General features: G+C 35.3%; 1 protein-coding gene across 2 annotated transcripts in view; it reads right to left on the bottom strand.

The window, feature by feature from the left end:
* LOC150093148 (endoplasmic reticulum disulfide reductase DNAJC10-like) overlaps positions 1-17,925 on the bottom strand; it is a 185,147-nt gene that overhangs the window by 140,469 nt on the left and 26,753 nt on the right. For both annotated transcript variants that reach the window (XM_090413490.1, XM_090413491.1), the window contains 2 exons: positions 17,778-17,828; positions 10,658-10,743 (listed from right to left, as the gene is read on the bottom strand). In XM_090413490.1, coding sequence (XP_090269616.1) covers positions 10,658-10,743; positions 17,778-17,828 — 137 coding nt within the window. The remainder of the gene's footprint in view (positions 1-10,657; positions 10,744-17,777; positions 17,829-17,925) is intronic.

Here is a 17,925-nt window from a genome sequence, read left to right as displayed (position 1 = left end):
TGGATAAAATTGAGTATTGTGTGGTTATAAAATTCTTTATTAAAGAAAGTTTAACGCCAAGCAAAATTCATTTGAAGTTTATTGGCACTCTTTTCTTTTGTTTTCAGCAATTAAGAAATGGGCTGCCGAGTTTAAAAGTGGCTGTACCAGTCATGAAGATGATCCACAATAAAGGATGTCCAAAAAGTGTAACACCACCAGAAATCACTGCAAGTGCATAATATGGTATTGGATGACCGGCGAGTCAAAGTGCATGAAATTGCTGAGACTATAGGCATTTCAAAATAACATGTAGGATATATTTTACATGAAGAATTGCATATGAAAAAGCTTTGCGGCAAGATGGGTGCCATGCTTGATCACAGCAGATCAAAAATGCACTTACATGAAAATCACTGAACAGTGCTTGGAGCATTTTAACAAGAATAAAAATGATTTTGTGCATTGATTTATTATTATGGATGAGACTTGGATTCACCATTATCCACCAGAATCCAAACAGCAATCAAAACAGAAAACAGAAGCCGGTTGTTCAACACCAAAGAAGAAAAAGTCAGTTCCATCAGAAGGAAAGGTAATGGCATCAGTGTTTTGGGATGCTAAAGGCATTTTGTTTATTATTATCTTGAAAAGGGTAAAAGGGTAAACTGGGGAATATTATTCCGATCTTTTAACCAGACTAGACGAAAAGAACCGGTTTGAAGAAGAAAAAATCATCTTTCATCAGGACAATTCACCTGCCCACAAAGGTGTTTTGGCAATGGGAAAATTAAGGAATCTGCACTATGAATTGTTGAAACATCCACCCTATTCCCCAGATTTGGCTCACTCTGACTTCTATCTCTTCCCAAAACTAAAACTCTTCCTCACTGATCTGCATTTTTCTTTGAATCAAGAGGTGATTGCAGATGTAGAGTGGTCCCTGTAGTGGTTCTTATCTTACAGAGAACCACTACAGGAACAGGATAATGATGCTGGAATAAATGTATTAGTCTTAAAGGAGATTATGTTGAAGAATAAAAATAATTTTGAAATTATAAATTCATTTTTTCATTGTTAGGCCAAGAACTTTTCAGGCCACCCTCATATGTTGAGAGTGAAATGAATGTGCAACCTTATTAAGCAAGAGATCCAAAAGAAGATGATGTGGAAAAAATATTGTTAGAATAAGAGTGAGAAGAGTTATGAAATATGTAAAGAAATATGCCACAAGCAAAAGAAAGAATGAGTGTGGAAGAATAACTTTACTGAACACAGATAGTATTCTAGTGTTAGATGCTAATGAGATCATTCAATTAATGAGCTCACTTATATATCAACCAGGTGTATGTAACATGGTGCACAGTGCTGGATGAAGAGTTAGGGATGCATGAAAATGGGGTTGAAGAAATGTTGCATAACCTGGATATGAATTTAATAAATTTAGTTTAATCCTTTATCCAATGAGCAAACAAAGTTTGCGCCTGAAAGTATCTTCAGGATTGGGTGGTACAACACCAGGGCACTCCTTGCAAAGGTGGAGCAAGCTACCAACAATCCTATCTCAGTATCTCCCATAATGCAAAACACATCTCTTGCGGATATGTCTAATGTTATGCATTAAGGGAAGGGCCACAACCCAGACTAGTTTTGACCTTAATTGAGGTCTCTTCAGTGGGAGCCAGGCCCAAGTGAAGATACCAGGCAGAAGCATTAGCAGGTCATCTCTACCTATAGGAGTTGCCAAATGGTGTGCCACCCTTTTTTAAAAAATTACTCTGGATTTAGAGAAAGATGTTGAAAGTTTATTTTTCACTTGGTTAGAGTATAATAAATTTAGTTTAATCCTTTATCCAAGTGTGAGCAAACAAAGTTTGCACCTGAAAGTATCTTCAGGACTGGGGTAAGGTGGTACAATACCAGAACACTCCTTGCAAAGGTGGAGCAAGCTACCAACAATCCTATCTCAGTATCTCCCATAATGCAAAACACATCTCCTTGCGGATATGTCTAATGTTATGCATTAAGGGAAGGGCCACAACCCAGACTTATTAAAAATTATTAAAAAAGGGTGGCACACCATTTGGCAACTCCTATAGGTAGAGACGACCTGCTAATGCTTCTGCCTGGTATCTCCACTTGGGCCTGGCTCCCACTGAAGAAACCTCAATAAAAGTCGAAACTAGTCTGGGTTGTGGCCCTTCTCTTAATGCATAACATTAGACATATCCACAGGGAGATGTGTTTTGCATTATGGGAGATACTGAGATAGGAGTGTTGGTAGCTCGCTCCACCTTTGCAAGGAGTGTTCTGGTGTTGTACCACCTTACCTCAGTCCTGAAGATACTTTCAGGTGCAAACTTTGTTTGCTCACAGTTGGATAAAGGATTAAACTAATTTTATTATACTCTAACCAAGTGAAAAATAAACTTTCAACATCTTTCTCTAAATCCAGAGTAATTTATTAAAAAAGGGTGGCACACCATTTGGCAACTCCTATAGGTAGAGATGACCTGCTAATGCTGCTGCCTGGTATCTCCACTTGGGCCTGGCTCCCAATGATGAGACCTCAATAAAGGTCAAAACTATTCTGGGTAGTGGCCCTTCCCTTAATGCATAACATTAGACATATCTGCAAGGGGATGTGTTTTGCATTATGGGAGATACTGAGATAGGAGTGTTGGTAGCTCGCTCCACCTTTGCAAGGAGTGCCCTGGTGTTGTACCACCTTACCCCAGTCCTGAAGATACTTTTAGGCGCAAACTTTGTTTGCTCACACTTGGATAAGGGATTAAACTAAATTTATTATAATCTAACCAAGTGAAAAATAAACTTTCAACTGAATATGAATTGTCAATAGGGACAGATAGAATATCAACACATTTGCTAAAGGACTGTTTAATTGAACTAGCTAGGCCTTTCACATGTTTGTATAATTTGAGTCTGAACTCAGGAATGTGTAATAGTTCCATTGTACAAGGGTGGTAGAAAAATTAATGTGTCTAACTACTGACCTATCAGTATCTCTGGTGTGGTAGTGAAGATTTCAGAAAAGTTAGTAAGAAATAGTATACAGAAATGGGTAGACAAACAAGCTATACTCTGCAAGGAGCAGCATGATTTACTTAAAAAAGTTTCAGCAATTTACTCACATTTTATAACATTGTTACAGCTAAGTTGGATAAAGTGAATGGATACACTATGATAATATTGAATTTTGATAAGGCATTTGGATAGGATACCACATGAAAGACTGTTGCATAAACTGAAGAATATGAGATTGGAATATAAACTCTTGACTTGAATCAGTGGATGATTGATAGATATATATCAAAAAGTGGTATACAGTGGGTGTGAATCTGCTAGATTCAAGATGACTAGTGGTGTATCTCAGGGTTCAGTCCTTGGGCCACTGTTGTTCAATCTATACATCATTGACATTAGGAAGGATCAAACAGGAGAGATGTGAATTTGTTTGCCAATGATGTAAAGATAGGCAGGGCAATTAGGGATGCTACTGATATCCAGCACTTACAAAATGATTTGAATAGGCTGAAAATTTGGGCAAATGAAAATGGCTACAGTTTAATAGTAGTAAGTGTAAGTTATTGCCTTCGGTGTGATGAGATTTCCAGCAGCATATTATATTAGTGGGGTTATATTACAAGAAACTGATGAGACTAGGGACATTGGCATAATGGTGAATAGGAATTTGAAGTTCAAATGTCACATAGAAAAAGTTGAAAATACAACTCAGAGGATAACTGCGATGTTGAAGTGAACCTTGACATGTAAGGATAAGGAAGTCATTTTACCTCTTTATAAGACCCTGATAAGATTATTGTGAGCAGATTTTTTCCTGGATTCCAATCAGATAGAGAAGTTGTGGAAAGGGTGCAAAGAAGAGTTACAAAGATTATATCGGGATTATGGGATTTAGATTATGAGAGCAGGTTGAGAGAGAATATAAACTTCTGAATGGGTGTTATAGGATATCATCTGATGAAATTTTTCATTATATGGAAGGTGGGAAGAGAGAATATCGGGGGTCCTCCATGGACGTCCCATTTGTTCGCAGCCAAGAAAAGGATAAGAGTAAGGTTTTTCTCTCGAGAACAATGAGTGAGTGGATTAGTTTGCCTTTAAGGTAGTGACTGCATCTAGCACGAATGAATTTAAGCGAAGGTATGACAGCTGTTTGTAGAGCCTCTCAGATAATAATAAGAATAAATATATAGCATAATCACCAAATTTTATTTAACTCCATTCAGCCAGTGCAGACATTGTTAATATGAATCATTCTATCAAATTTTGTGATAACTTTTATTGACAAAATGTCATCATCATTAAATTCCTGACATTTACCCTCAAGGGAGGTGTGCAGGATATGATAGTACTACAGTAGACTCTCAACTATCCGGCCTAATGTGGTGGAAGGGCAGGCCGGATAACACAAAAGCAGGATATGCCGGAGATTATATCAGCTGGTGTCGCTTCCTCCTGCTCACTTATGTACTGCAGCACTGCCTCAATCGTCTTGAACCCTTCCGAATGTGGGATGAGATTTTTCCTGTCATCTAAGGATGCCTCCTCCTCTTCTCCCTGTGTCACCATTTCCACAATATCGTTGTCAGTTATTTCATCAACATCATCGTTTGACATCCATTCTGTAATATCCTCTGCATTGATATCGTCACAGCTCAGTACATTTTTGAGCAACGAAACAAGTTTATCGTTTTCATCTTCCACTTCGGTTTCACACATGGGTTCAAGGTTAAAATATCCACCTTCATGTTCCAAAAGAATTTTCCAAGACTTTACAAGTGATATGTTTCGAATCTCTTTACTAACAATTTACTAATGTAACTAGGAACATTGGTAAACGTATTCCGCACTTGTGGACATCTGATACACAACTGACGAAGTGGAGAAATCCGCACTTTGCATGTCTCAACTTGGTAAAGTAAATTACAGTACATATTCCTCATTTTATCACGGAGAATTACTGTATTATTATAATTTTCCATGATAAAATCCAGGCTCAGGATGGTATGGAGGCCGGATAATCGCGAGCTGGATAGTCAAATCTACTGTATATGAAAAATTTACATCATTACTAACTTCCTACCTACAATTTTCTGCCAAATCAATCTGTTACCTGTCAAAGCTACAACATTGTCAGATCTTATTTTATATATCTATCTTCTAAGGCACTTTTTACCATATCAATTCACCTATATCTTGGTCTTCCTCTGGGTCCTTTTCCTGCCAACCTGGCAGAAAACACTTGTTTTGCCAATCTTTCCTCGTCCATTCTGTTTAAGTGACCATACTACCTGAGATCAGCTCTGCTCAACATCAAGTTCTTTTCTAATTTCCTCGTTTTTAATATGATATTGCCATTGATGCCATCTGTTAACGCTCCTAATCTTTCTCAGGACTTTCATATCTGCAGTCTCTAGTCTTTGGTCAAATGTTTTACTTCTGACCCAGCTCTCAGATCCACAAGTTAAAACTGGTTTGAACACTGTCTTGTATACAGATAATTTAGTGTTTTGACTAATTTCTCTCTTATTCCATATAAATTTATTAAGTTGACTTCCTACCATACCAGCTTTGTTAATTCTGTTGTTTATTTCCATATTTAATTTACCATCGTCACTAAAAGTCGTGCCTAAGTAGCTGAAATGTTTTACTTGTTCTATAGGTTCACCATTCACAATGCAGCTGATATTTTAAATGCCTCTGCCTATTTTCGTTATCTTTATCTTGTTATTGCTGACCTTCATACCATATCTATCACAACAGTTATTCAATTTAGTCAGGGAATCTTGCAAACTTGTAGCGGATTTATTTATTAGTATAACATCATACACATAATGCAAGGAGCTGACATTAACATCTTCAATTTTGATATCAGGTTTAATACCACTTTCCTCCATAATGTAATCCACATAGATAATGAATAACAGAGGTGATAATGTACATTCTTGCCTGACACAAGATTTAACATTAAATCATCTCCTGTACTTCCTTCAATTCGAACTACTGCTGACTTACAACTCAAATAAAGATTAAGCATTGCTTGATATAATGATCCACTGACACCATACAACTGTAGCATTTTGAATAGCTTCTCTGTTGGCACCTTGTCATATGCTTTTTCCAGATCTACAAAACTTAAATACAGATCTTTGTTATATTCCCAAGACTTTTCAATTATTTGTCGTAAAGTGAATATCTGATCCTGGCAGCCTCTATTTGACCTGAATCCAGCTTGTTCCTCAGCAAGCTTCTCTTCCACGCTCCTTCTCAACCGTTTCTCATTCTCAAGTATACTGGCATAAATCTTACCAGGAACACTCAGTAGAGAAATACCTCTGTAATACTCACAATCAGTTTTATTTCCCTTTTTATATATGGGTACTATGAGAGCTCTACTCCAATCATCTGGAATTCATCCTTCTGTCATCCAGGCCCTCTGAACTATGCATTGCAGCCACAGTAAGACTTTTATACCTCCATACTTGAGCATTTCTGGTCTAATATCATCTACTCCAGCTGCCTTTCCACATTTCAGACTTTTTTCTACTTCAAGCATGGATATGTATTCCTGATTACATGCCTGGTCAGTGTTTTTTTTATCACTGTGCTTTCATCACTGTTAGTTTCATTTAGCAATTTTTTGAAGTAATTACTCCCTAATTCAAGGATATCTTTTTCTCCAGTTTTCATATCACCTTTATCATCTCTAGTTCCTTTTACAGCACTCTTTCCTCCATTTCTTCAACAACCTCCAGAATATCTTACCACCTTCTTGATATTTATTTTCTATGTTCTTACCAAAGTCTTTCCATGACCTTTGTTTAGCTAGTTTTGCACAGTGTTTAGCTTTCTTACATTTGTCTCTGTATTCTCTAAGAGCAAAAGTTGATTTTTTTATCAGGAACTTTTGATATGCTTTCTTCTTTTCCTTCACTGCCTCTTTAACTTCCTCTGTCCACCAGGGAGTTCTGGTTTTTCTATACTTACAGACAACCTCACCACATGCCTCTCTGGAAGATTCAATCAATGTTTTCTTCAGAGCTTGCCACTGAAACCCCAAGATTTGGTTTCTGTTCTCAAACTCTTTCATTTTTTCTTGAATAATGTTTGTATATTTTTGTCTACAGTTCACATCTGAGAGCTGCTCAACTTTTATTCATTTTAAAACTTTCTTACATGTTCTTCTTTTCAATATGAAATTCAATTTTATCCTGCTCAAGACTAAATGGTGATCACTTCCAATTTCAAATCCTCTGTACACTCTGGTGTCCTGCACCAGAGAGAAAACATCACTATCAACAATAATATAGTCAATGAGGCTTTTCTTATTCCTTGGCTTCTGATCTAATGTCCAATCCTCACCTTCTCATGGTGCACCCTGTTGGGTATCTACCTGGATACTGAACGAACGATAATGGGCTGGCAATTTGGGATTTAGTTGACCAAATTGTATTCTTATTGGCTTAAACCAATATAGAAAATGATGGTACAACATGACAAAATTTCATTCTGGCTAGGGCATCGCCCAGTTAAACAAGGCCCTCTGTTGTTTTCACTAGGGAACCAGGGCGAACATTGAAAAGTCAGCTACTGGAACAAATTTGAAAGCACACCCCAACTCGACATCACCAGAGTTAAAGATCGGTACTAACATAAGAGGCCTGAATGGCAAAGAAATGGAGCTAGCTGAAGAATTAGATAAGTACCAGATTGACATAATAGGGGTGACTGAAACAAAAAAGACAAAAACTGGTGAGATCTTTCTGAGCAATACAAGCAAAATGTTATATTCAGGAAATGGCAATCAAGGAAAAGAAGGAGTAGCCATAGTATTCAACACAAAATATGAGGCTAATCTTCTTGAATGGCAGTCAGTCTCAAGTAGAGTAATGTGGGCAAATATGAGAATGGGGAACTGGACAATGAGACTTATTTGTGCCTATGGTCCTACAGAAGGCGCTACTAAGTTAGAAGTGGAGGAATTTTTTGAGGCTCTAGAGAATGCTACTGACACAATGAAAAATGAAAAGTTGGTCCTTGTTGGGGATCTAAATTGCAGAGTAGGAAGTGATTGTCAGACATACAAAAATATTTTGGGAAAATTTAGAGAAAAGAGCAAAGCAAATAATAATGACAAATACCGGATGGATTTCTGCTCAGGACTTGGACCAGTTATTACTAACACCATGTTCCAACATAACAATGTGCACAAATTCACATGGAGAGAAGAGGCAAGGAATAAGAAAAGGCTCATTGACTATGTTATTGTTGATAGTGATGTTTTCTCCCTGGTGCGGGACACCACAGTGTACCGAGTATTTGAAATTGGAAGCGATCACTATTTAGTCACATGTAGTGAGGTGTCTGCAAGGATAGAAAAATCAGAACTCCATGATAGACACAGGAAGTTAAAGAGGCAGTGAAGGAAAAGAAGAAAGCATATCAAAAGTTCCTGGCTAATAAGTCAGCTTTTGCTCTTAGAGAATACAGACACAAATGTAAGAAAGCGAAACACTGTGTAAAACTAGCTAAACAAAAGCCATAGGAAGACTTTGGCAAGAACATAGAAAATAAATATCAAGAAGGGTAAGATATTCTGGAGGTTGTTGAAGAAGCTTAGAAATATAGGAAAGAGTGATGTAAAAGGAGTTAGAGATGATAAAGGTGACATGAAAACGGGAGAAAAAGATATCCTTGAAGTATGGAGTAATTTCTTCGAAAAATTGCTAAATGAAACAAGCAGTGAGAGCATAGTGGTAAAAAACACTCAACAGGCATGCAGTCAGGAATACATATCCATACTTGATGTAGAAAAAGCCATCAACGGCTTGAAATGTGGAAAGGCAGCAGGATTAGATGATATTCGACCAGAAATGCTGAAGTATAATCCTGTTTGCGAATTCCTGATGATTGGAGTAGACCTCTAATAGTACCCACATATAAAAAGAGAAATAAAACGAAATGTGAGAATTACATCATATTTCCCTACTGAGTGTTCCTGGTAAGATCTATGCAAGTATACTTGAGAAACGGTTGAGAAGAATTGTGGAAGAAAAGCTTGGTGAAGAACAAGCTGGATTCAGGCCAAATAGAGGCTGTCAGGATCAGATCTTCAGTTTATGACAAATAGTTGAGAAAGCATGGGAATATAACAATGATCTATATTTAAGTTTTGTTCATCTGGAAAAGGCATAAGACAAGGTGCCAAGAGAGAGAAGCTATTCAATACGCTACAATTATACGGTGTCAATGGGGCATTATATCAAGCAATACTTAGTCTTTATTTGAGTTGTAAGTCAGCAGTTAGAATTGAAGGAAGTACAGGAATATGGATCACATTATGAAGGAAAGTGGTATGAAACATGATATCAGAATTGGAGATGTTAATGTCAGCTCTTTGCTTTATGCAGATGATGTTATACTTCTAAATAAATCCGTTACAAGTTTGTAAGATTACCTGAATAAATTCAATAACTGTTGTATTAAATATGGTATGAAGGCCAGCATTAAAAAGACAAAGATAATGAAAATAGGTAGAATTGTTGAAAATGTCAAATGCTTTGTGAATGGAGAACCTGTGTAAAACATTAACATTTCATTTCATTTCATTAACATTTCAGTACTTAGGCACGATTTTTACTGAAGATGGTAAATTAAATATGGAAATAGACAACAGAAGCTGGTATAGTAGAAAGTCAATTGAATAAATTCATAAGAATAAGATAATCTGAGAGCTGGGTCAGAAGTAAAACACTCGACCAAAGACTAGAGACCACAGATATGAGAATCCTGAGAAAGATTAGAGGCATGAACAGATGGCATCAATGGCAATATAATATTAAAAATGAGGATATTAGGAAAGAACTTGACATTGTTAGCATCCAGGAATGCGTTAGAGAGCTAATCTCAGGTGGTATGGTCATTTAAACAGAATGGGCGAGGAAAGATTGGCAAAACAAGTGTTCTCTGCCAGGTTGACAGGAAAAATACCCAGAGGAAGGCCAAGATATAGGTGGATTGATACGGCACAACGTGCCTTTGACGATAGAAATATAAGATCTGATAATGTTGGAGTCTTGACAAGTAACAGACTGATTTAGAGGAAAATTGTAGATAGGAAGTTAGTAATGATGTAAATTTTTCATATAGTATAGGAATACTATCATATCCTGTACACCCCTTGAGGGTATACATGTCAGAAACTTGATGATGATGATGAGCAAATAAAAAACAATCAGAGCATCAAAATTAAACCATTTGAACATATTCAAAGTTATATCTATTCTCAATAACAAAATGAACTGGCTGCCGTTATATCAGAAACGAGTTACTGCTATATATAATTTTGAAGTATTCTGTCCCTTGTGCTCCTGAAAATTGTCACAATGAAAATTTATGACTCTTAAACTGCAATGGCTTGACAAATTTTTTTTAAGCATTCCAAATACCAAATTTCAATAAAATCTTGTCTAAGTGAGAGATACAAAATAATTTTGCAAAACACCTATAATGAAGGATAACATTTAGGCCCTATATAAAAAAAATAAACCTGAATGACGAGATTCTCCTTTACATAATGCAGTTGCCAAATTTCAAACTATTTAAAAGATGGAAATATTAAGACAATACTTACAGCTGGTGCTAAGTGATGACAATGCGAACACTGGGGAGAGTAAAAATTCACAAACCAAATGTCAGGTGAATCCATCACTGATTGTTCTGCAAAATAAAATATGTTAAAAAATTTAATACTCTGATATTGAGTTTTCTAATTTCTGACAATGGTTAAATAAACAAACAAAAAAAAAATCTGTGTTCTGTGTATTTAAAATATAGTATTTTTTTATTATTACAATTAGTATTACTAATCTGAATGCATATGAATATTTTAAAATGTAAAAAAAATTTTTTTTTTTTTGTAATAAATATCTATTCATTATACAAGAGTTTATATTATACAGGTATTTTTAGTCTGTATTTTTAAAATTTCAGTTAAATATTAGTGAAAAGATGCAAATTTCTTTGTGGTTATGATTCCATTATGGCTCTCTACTTTACCATAAAAATAGCCATTATTAAAATATCAGTTTGTAGTGTGTGTGTGTGTGTATATTGGTTTGCACATAATTTTGATCCTTTCTCATATTAGTTTTGAGTAAATATTTTGGAATTTTTAACAGCTTAACTTTTAACCCCCCCCCCCGCGCCTAGGTTCGTACGTTATAACAAGAGGTGAATTGAATGGCAATTTCAGACAACTGAATATCTGATAAGCAAAAGTTTATTAAACTCATAAATACAATACAGTACATTAAATTCTAAAAACTACAATTCAATAATTAGCTGATACAATATTAATAAGATAAGCAAAATACAAAATTGAGAATTTCACACCAGCACGTGGGATAAACTTTTATGCCTCCACAAAGGACTCTTCACGCACAAGATAAAGGGGCTTTCCCGTCAACGATTAAGTTGGCTTAAATCTTTCACCCTCTTAAGCACAATAATATGACACAATAATTCAATTAGACACGATTGAATTACACACATTAATTTACAAGAGTTATGTGGGCTTAGCAATTCCATTGCTACAATGAATGCCACATTCAATTCTCTTGACCATTCTCAGTTAAGGGTAAATTACATATACTAGTATCTATACACACTATCATTCATTCAGTAATACTGATAAACTAGTTCCCTCTTTCTCTATACTATTAAGTGAGCTAAAGTCCTAGTTCAACTCTCATTCAAGTCCTTCAATTGCATGAGGTGTTGCTAGGGTCATATAAAAGGGTTAGGACCCCCCCCCCCCCCAAGAAGTCTGCGATTCCTGAAGAAAATCTCCTTCTGTAATGGGACATATTTGGGGTACTTCGGAACATGAGGGCCATCTTGGTTGCAGCATATCAGGCTTCTTCTAAGGAAACATGATCTATCTGCTGTTCTGCAGTCATCAGATTCGTCATGAGGATATCCACAATTTCCACTGATAGTCTCCTTCCTTTGGACTAGGGTTTTCTCGATGGTAAGAAAACAGGACCTAAATCCAACTTACTAATATCCCATGTCGTGGCGGACGGAGGAGACTCCAGACTGTCACTCAGGAAACTGCATAAGGTAACCTCTAAATGAAAACTGGCAAAAGACTTCTTGGGGTGTGTGTGGGGGGGGGTCCTAACCCTTTTATATGACCCTACCAACACCTCCTGCAATTAATTTTCTTCCCCCCGACATTAGGATACGTTTCTCGTAACCTGTTAGGGTGGTGTCTCCCTGCTGAACTTTCCATCTTTGGTGGGCCGTGTGCACGCGACTGACTCACACCAGTGTCTAAATCGGGAACCGTGATCTTGGACTTTACTTCGCTTCTAGGTAACCCTATGAGTCAGCTTTATCAAACTCTATCAGCTCACCCATTTTTTCTAAGAATTAGCATAACTTTCAATCTCTTGTTTCAAGTGTATAACAAGCAAGCCTTTTACATGCAAAATTCTTATAACTAAATACTGTAAATTAATTCTCATTTTTCTAATATTATACAATCAATGTTCTTATACGAGTTAACAATTATTCTTTTCAATATATTTATTTCATTTTATACTTAAATGCAAGCATGATTTTCTTATTAAGGTTTCTACTTGTTAAATTGTGATCAAGTAGATTCTCTTATGAAGTTTACAAAGATCACAAATTTAACAGAGCCAAAAAATTTGCACCCGATTTCTCAAAATGATCCCAAATCCCTTGCGATGACAATAGGTTTTCTCTTTTGGTCAGCATTCAAACATTTGGGGACCCACTTTTGCTGAGAGCATCTGCATGTCCCAATGTTGGTGGATAAGTTGGGATCACCCAACTTATTCCATGGATATTTCCAGTCTGGTTTTCGTCTATCATTAAGGATCATGTCATGCACTGTATCGATGTTTTGAGGTGTGATCACTGTGAAAGGTCTTCCTGACTTGGGGGCATCTGTTGTTTCAGGATGCCCAGTTTTAAACTTGGCCACCCATCTGGCAACTGTTGGATATGCCAGGGCACAGTCAACTAAAGTCTCAAAGTTTGGTGAATCATAGTTGCAGTCGTTTCTTGCAGCATGAAAAACTTGATGATGGCCCACACCTCTGTGTCTTCAAATTTCTTCAAACCTTGGACATGTCTTCTTATATATTGTAAAAGAAAAAGAACATATTATTACAATTTGATGAAATATAGGGGGGGTTAAGATATGCTCTTTCTTGTGGTTATATCAGTTGCAAGAAATTAACAAACTGGGTTGTATATTGGCTGAAGGATTTTAATAATTGATACTAAGTAAAAAACACCAACAAGTTTCACTAACTTAGCTGTCTGTCTTCATCAGGGTGTATAAAAGAGATACAAAACAACTTAAACTGTTCGTGAAGGAATGAACCGAATACAATTGTATTTTTTACAAATACAGAAGAACGGTACATCAAACACATGGAGTGTGTTGTCAAGCAGGAATGTTCTGTAACTCTGGCATGCTTAATGATTTTATGAGGGTCTTCCAAATATCAGCTAGAATTAATCCTTGATTTCTATTGAGGTTGCCTTTAGAACAGATGACTGCTATAGCTTCTTTTATGTTTCGGGAGCAAAAATCTTCCTCTAAAATAGAGCATGGAGTTTTTGTCCCATTCAATGGTATGGTTTGTCCTTGAGAAATGAAGGGCTAACCCAGAACTGTCTTCTCTGTTGTTGTTTACATCTCCGACATGTTCTCTTTCCCTTATTTCCAAACTTCTTGAGGTCTGACCAATGTAATTTAATCCACATGAACAGGAGATGTTATAGACACCGGCGTATTTGAAGAAGGCATAACTGTCTTTCGGAGATCTTAAAAAGTGGCGGATAGTCTTTAAAGGTTTAAAAGTCACTCGTATTTCATGTGGCTTGAGGAGTGTAACAATCTTTTTAGAAACTGTCACAGCATAAGGAATGGCAATGGTGAATTTGTAATGTGTTTCCTCAGATTGTTGTTGTGGGTCGCAGAAAAGTATCTTATGAATCAGTTTTTTTGGATAGCCATCGTCTATCAGGGTTTTGATATATGGGATAATTCATGTTCGAGATCTTTTTCTTCTGTTGTAATGCGAGTGGCCCTATTTTTGAGCATGTGTACGATACTCGGTTTTTGAGAAATGTGGTGTGAAGATGTGAAGTGCAAATACTGACCTGTGTTGGTTGGTTTGCAATGGACTGCAAGGCTGATATGAAACTTGGTGTTTTTTACTTAGTATCAATTATTAAAATCCTTCAGCCAATATACAATCCAGTTTATGTTAATTTCTTGCATTCATTAGATGGTCGAAAATAATATAGAATGGTTATATCAGTTGCTTTAATACAATTTTTGTTCTAGGTGTTTATCAGAACTTTTCAGCCCTCCCATATATATTGTATGAACACATACCCACAAGGTAGCATACAGTCTGCAAATATAATTAAATAATTGTTTATAAGATCACCTTTATGAACACTGTTTAATTTTGAAACATATAAATGAAACAGAGAGAACAGCAAGACATATTCCAGCCAGACTTGCTTTATACAGAACAGAGCTCAGATATTGTCAGCACAAAGTAAGATTGCATTACCTTCAATGGGTGAACTACCACATTAAGATAAGTCTAATGCGCTTAATATTTGTGACTAGTTTATGATCAGCGCTTTCTTCTATACTGATATATTATAGGTTGAGCAATGAGAGGTTGTTCAACCTATAGTACATTAGCATTAGCATTAATGGGCAGAGAAAGAGAGAAAAGTTCATTAACAGTAGATCTAAAAACCTGCAGATTATTTTCTTTAGATTTCATACAACTCAAGAGAATATTCCAAAAGACAGCAACAGAAAGAATGAATGAAGAGGAAGAAAAATTTGTTCTGCGAGTTTGGACATTTTTAAATTGTTAAAGAATGTTGAATAGATGACACGTGAAGAAAAATTTGTTCTGCGAGTTTGGACATTTTTAAATTGTTAAAGAATGTTGAATAGATGCCACGTGTTTTAACATATTTAAAGGAGTTTGTATTAATTAGTTGTGCCAATTCTAATGATGACCATGGAAACATTTATAGAAAATGCAAGTGAGTAGAAGAAACTGAAAGTCAGCATGAAAGAGTGGATCAAACTGGTAAGAGACTGGTCATTAACATAACTGCTTTCTTCTGTACTAAATTAAAAAGATTTTTAGGCAGCTCTGAAGGATACCACCACAAATGCAAAAAGGGTATTCAGTGGGTGGAGTGAAGGTAATTTGTGTAGAGTACTTTATGCAAAAATAAAAATGAACTACACCATCTCAGTTTCTTCGACTTTAATCTCCCTACCGGCCAATGTGGATGAAATAGTGACACCAAATTGCACTTCTTATCCATGTTATTCAATGGGTTTTAGAGCTTCGTATCCAGATTTATCTTGACATTTATAGACGTTGTGGCCGGTTGGGGAGTTAATATGGTTCTGCCATTAATATCATCAATTCAACTGACCAATTTTTCTCAGAACTATAGTATCTGTAATATCTTGAAGATGATCAAATTTTTAACTTATCTCTCAGATCTACAAGTTAAAATTGGCTTCTACAGATCTTTGCATATCCAATTATCTACTTCCATATTTAATTAGCCATCTTCACTAAAAATTGCCAAAACAGCTAAAAATATGTAATGTTCTATACATATGCTACCAAGAATGTAGGTGATGTGTTCTGCTTATTTACACCATTTCATTCTTGTATACTGATTGTCATACTGGACTTATTGTAGAAATTATTAAATTTGCTAAACACTTGAACAGCAGATTTATTTAAGAGGATAATGTCATCCATACAGAATAAAGAACTAAGTTTAATATCTTCTATAAGTGCAAAGTTTAATCCGACTTTTCTATCTAGTCCATGCAATCATAAACTACAGTAGAGATATTGTATAACTTATCTGACTTAAAATCAAAGCAATCTTCCAGAGCAACTACTTAAATTCTAACTGCTAATTTGCAACTTAATATAAACTATGCAACACTTCGTATAAGATTGTTAACACCAGATAGATTAGTATTATACACAGTTTAATATTAGTTTGGGGGATATGGGATGTATCTTTTTCTACACTCTTCTACGAGCAAATTAGCTTCCAATTAGGAAGCTCTGCTCAATTGGAAAACTGTTTTTTTTTTTTTTAGATGATCAACAAAACTTAATTCTGATGATTTCTTGACTATATTGTTATAAGGTAAATATCTGATTTAAAAATCTTTATTTGGTTAAAGACAAATTGTTCTTTTCCAATTTCCCTTCAGCTATTTTTCTTTTCTCAAGTATGCATAAATATTTTTTTTCTGAAATACATTGTTTATTATTATTTGCTTTATTATTCCTGCAAGTCAGTGTTTCTTTTCAACATTTCAGGTTATTAACCTGTACTAAAGTAATGTGTAAGAGAATTAGCAATGACTAACTTAAAGACAATTCCTAGTGAGCAGAAGGAGGACCAGATAATGAAGACCTTAGGGGTGATGATAGAGAATTAAAGGCAAGAGCCATAATGATAAATGGCATCCCATCAACTAACTGAAATGTTGAAAAGAAACACTAACTTGCAGGAATAATGAAGTTGTTCTCCTACTTTTTAAAACTCAGGTAAAATCACATGTGGACTGCAGTGTTCAGATATGGTCACCTTATCTTAAGGCAATAAATTGAAGTGATAGTTTTCAGCTCATATTTTATCCCTTCACGCACTATATTTTCATGATAGTAATAAAGTTGTTTTGCTATGATGTTCAAGTTCACTGTCTTAATTAATAATCTGAATACAGGCAAGTCAGGATTTAAAAATAATCAGACTTACTTGACTATACCTCCTTATGTTCTTTGCTTTCTTACATAAGAAATGAAAGAATAACCTCATAGCATAATACTAATTATGTTTAAATACCTTTTTTTTTCACATATAAACATTCACAAATAACATGCTTTATCCAAAAGAAATCTAAACATCCTGCACTATTATTATTATTTTTTTTTTAAATATTTTCTGTAACCCACAATGGAGTTATTAGTAATCTACAAATTTTTTATGTCAATCCCATATACAGGAGATTAAACCAACATGCTAGTGACAAGTGGTTAGGGAGAAAGATGGAATCTGTTAATGAGTTTCTATGGCATAAGTTTTGGGGACCAGTCTTTTTTTTTTCCTAGACACTCTTCTATGAGCAAATCAGCTTCCAATTAGGAAGCTCTGTCCAATTAGAAAGCTGATTTGTTCACACCAGCTATGCAATCACTTCTATCCTGCACAGCTAGCTGTTCGTCACTTGGGTCCCGTCTATCTAACTAGAGGTGACCAATTACAACCAACTATAACTTCCAGCTTTTCAAGAAACCCATCACAACATTCCTTCTTTTTTTATTTAACTAACTGGCCCACATACACAACAGTGACATGTTATAGACTATGCATATTTGTGAATGTGTTTCTGTGTGTAGAAAGGGGGAGAATATATAAATTTTAATCACTTTTTTTTAAGTGAATGGCAAATGATTTACTACTCATTTTAAAATACATTTAGATCTTTTTATTGTACAAAATTTAATTTTTTTTTAAAATTTAATTTTGTTCAGAATAAAAGTCAGAATAATTATGCCAGGAATAAAAGTTTTATTCTGAGCATAGTAACAGATAACATTACAAAAAAGTTAAAATGAAAATCTTACCAAAATCACTTTTACTGAGTGTGATAATTTCTTGATCATCATCATAAATACCTGTCAACAAAAATGAAGAAACAGATTATCAGGCAAATTACTGATAAAACATAGATAGCACATATTTTTACATATAGTAATAGCAAAGACCAAAAGA

This window comes from Typopeltis vanoorti, chromosome 24, assembly GCF_054136105.1.
Source record: "Typopeltis vanoorti isolate ZY-2024b chromosome 24, IOZ_Tvanoo_1.0, whole genome shotgun sequence".
In the NCBI taxonomy this organism is placed as follows: domain Eukaryota; kingdom Metazoa; phylum Arthropoda; class Arachnida; order Uropygi; family Thelyphonidae; genus Typopeltis; species Typopeltis vanoorti.
This window is presented reverse-complemented; position numbering and strand designations above follow the sequence as displayed.